Genomic DNA, 1,278 nt, shown 5'->3' on the forward strand with positions numbered 1-1,278 from the left:
GATCAAAGCTGAATTTTCAGCATCATTACTCCAGTCTTCAATTACTCCAGAAATCATTCTAATAATCTGATCTCAGGTGAGCTCAAACATCATTAGTGCACATGCTCATCAAGAGCTCTTCCGTATCCATGGAAACCGCATCCGATGATCTCGGCTGGATGAAGATCTCAAATCCAGGCCAGGTTTATTTCTAGCTCTCACTATTCTCCACTTCCTCTTCCTCCCACTCTGGGCTCTCTGCGCTCCTCTAACATCAGCGCTCCTGCGTCACGGACTCTGCTTCCACCCTAAACACTTCACTTAAGTTTTGAACAGAACCGTGCAGCTAAAAGAACAATATTCAGAAACTATTCCTGTCCTCAGGAGCCTGCTGAGTTCATTTTCATCATCTCGAGATGAAGAGAACTATAGCAAATCAGATATTTATTGCATCATTGTTCTTTCGCAGAGCTGCATATGCTGTTATCATATGCCGTTATCTATATTCAGACAGGGATGCGAAGCACTGCATTGATGATTCTGCACTGATGGACTCACTTGTGTTGTCTGATGCGCTGTATTGAAAACCTCTTCACAGGATCATATTCCAGCATCCCTGCGGATACAAACATCTCAGATGAAGGAAGCAAAGACACATACTCACACACGATCGACATCAGGATCAGTCAGAGTGCTTTAAAACAGACAGACGTCATGCTATAGGTGGCTGTCATGACTGGGTTCAATACACAATACTGATCTCACCAAACTTTAAACAAAGCCAAGAGAGAGTAAAAATGGTACGTTTGTGTTTTTTAGATTATTACATGATACAGTTAACAAAAAAGTACTGTTCATTAACCAGAACAGAAATAGCCAATAATTCTGAAATATGTTATACACACATGCATACCCCAAACTACATGCATTATGATTATTATTCTTTTAATAAAATAATGTTTTTTATTTATTTTATATTTATTTATAAAATATTTTTAATGTAGTAATAATAATTGACAAACATTAAAGCTCAAATGTAAGCACTTCTATATGACTGAAGAGATTATATATGACTAAAAGCATCATTTAAACTAGTCTGAACTACACACAATACATTGTTTCATTTTTTTATTCTGATACACTGTAACACAATATACTGTTATACCTCTAGTGGTTGCTAGGTGATTACCTATGGATGTTTAAAAATGTTACACTGAAATGTAACATTCAGTGTTAGGAGATAGTTCATCCAATGAGCATGCTTAACAGCTGTGTGTGTGTGTGTGTGTGTGTGTGTGT

The 1,278-nt window shown here is 37.2% G+C and overlaps 1 protein-coding gene across 1 annotated transcript in view; it reads right to left on the reverse strand.

Annotated features, from left to right (window-relative positions):
* Window positions 1–1,278, reverse strand: part of stk11 (serine/threonine kinase 11) — a 54,804-nt gene that overhangs the window by 31,834 nt on the left and 21,692 nt on the right. The window contains exon 8 of the mRNA XM_016256594.1: window positions 538–595. Coding sequence (XP_016112080.1) covers window positions 538–595 — 58 coding nt within the window. The remainder of the gene's footprint in view (window positions 1–537; window positions 596–1,278) is intronic.

The sequence above is a fragment of the Sinocyclocheilus grahami genome, unplaced genomic scaffold (genome assembly GCF_001515645.1).
Source record: "Sinocyclocheilus grahami isolate Dianchi unplaced genomic scaffold, SAMN03320097.WGS_v1.1 scaffold1448.1, whole genome shotgun sequence".
NCBI classification, from domain to species: domain Eukaryota; kingdom Metazoa; phylum Chordata; class Actinopteri; order Cypriniformes; family Cyprinidae; genus Sinocyclocheilus; species Sinocyclocheilus grahami.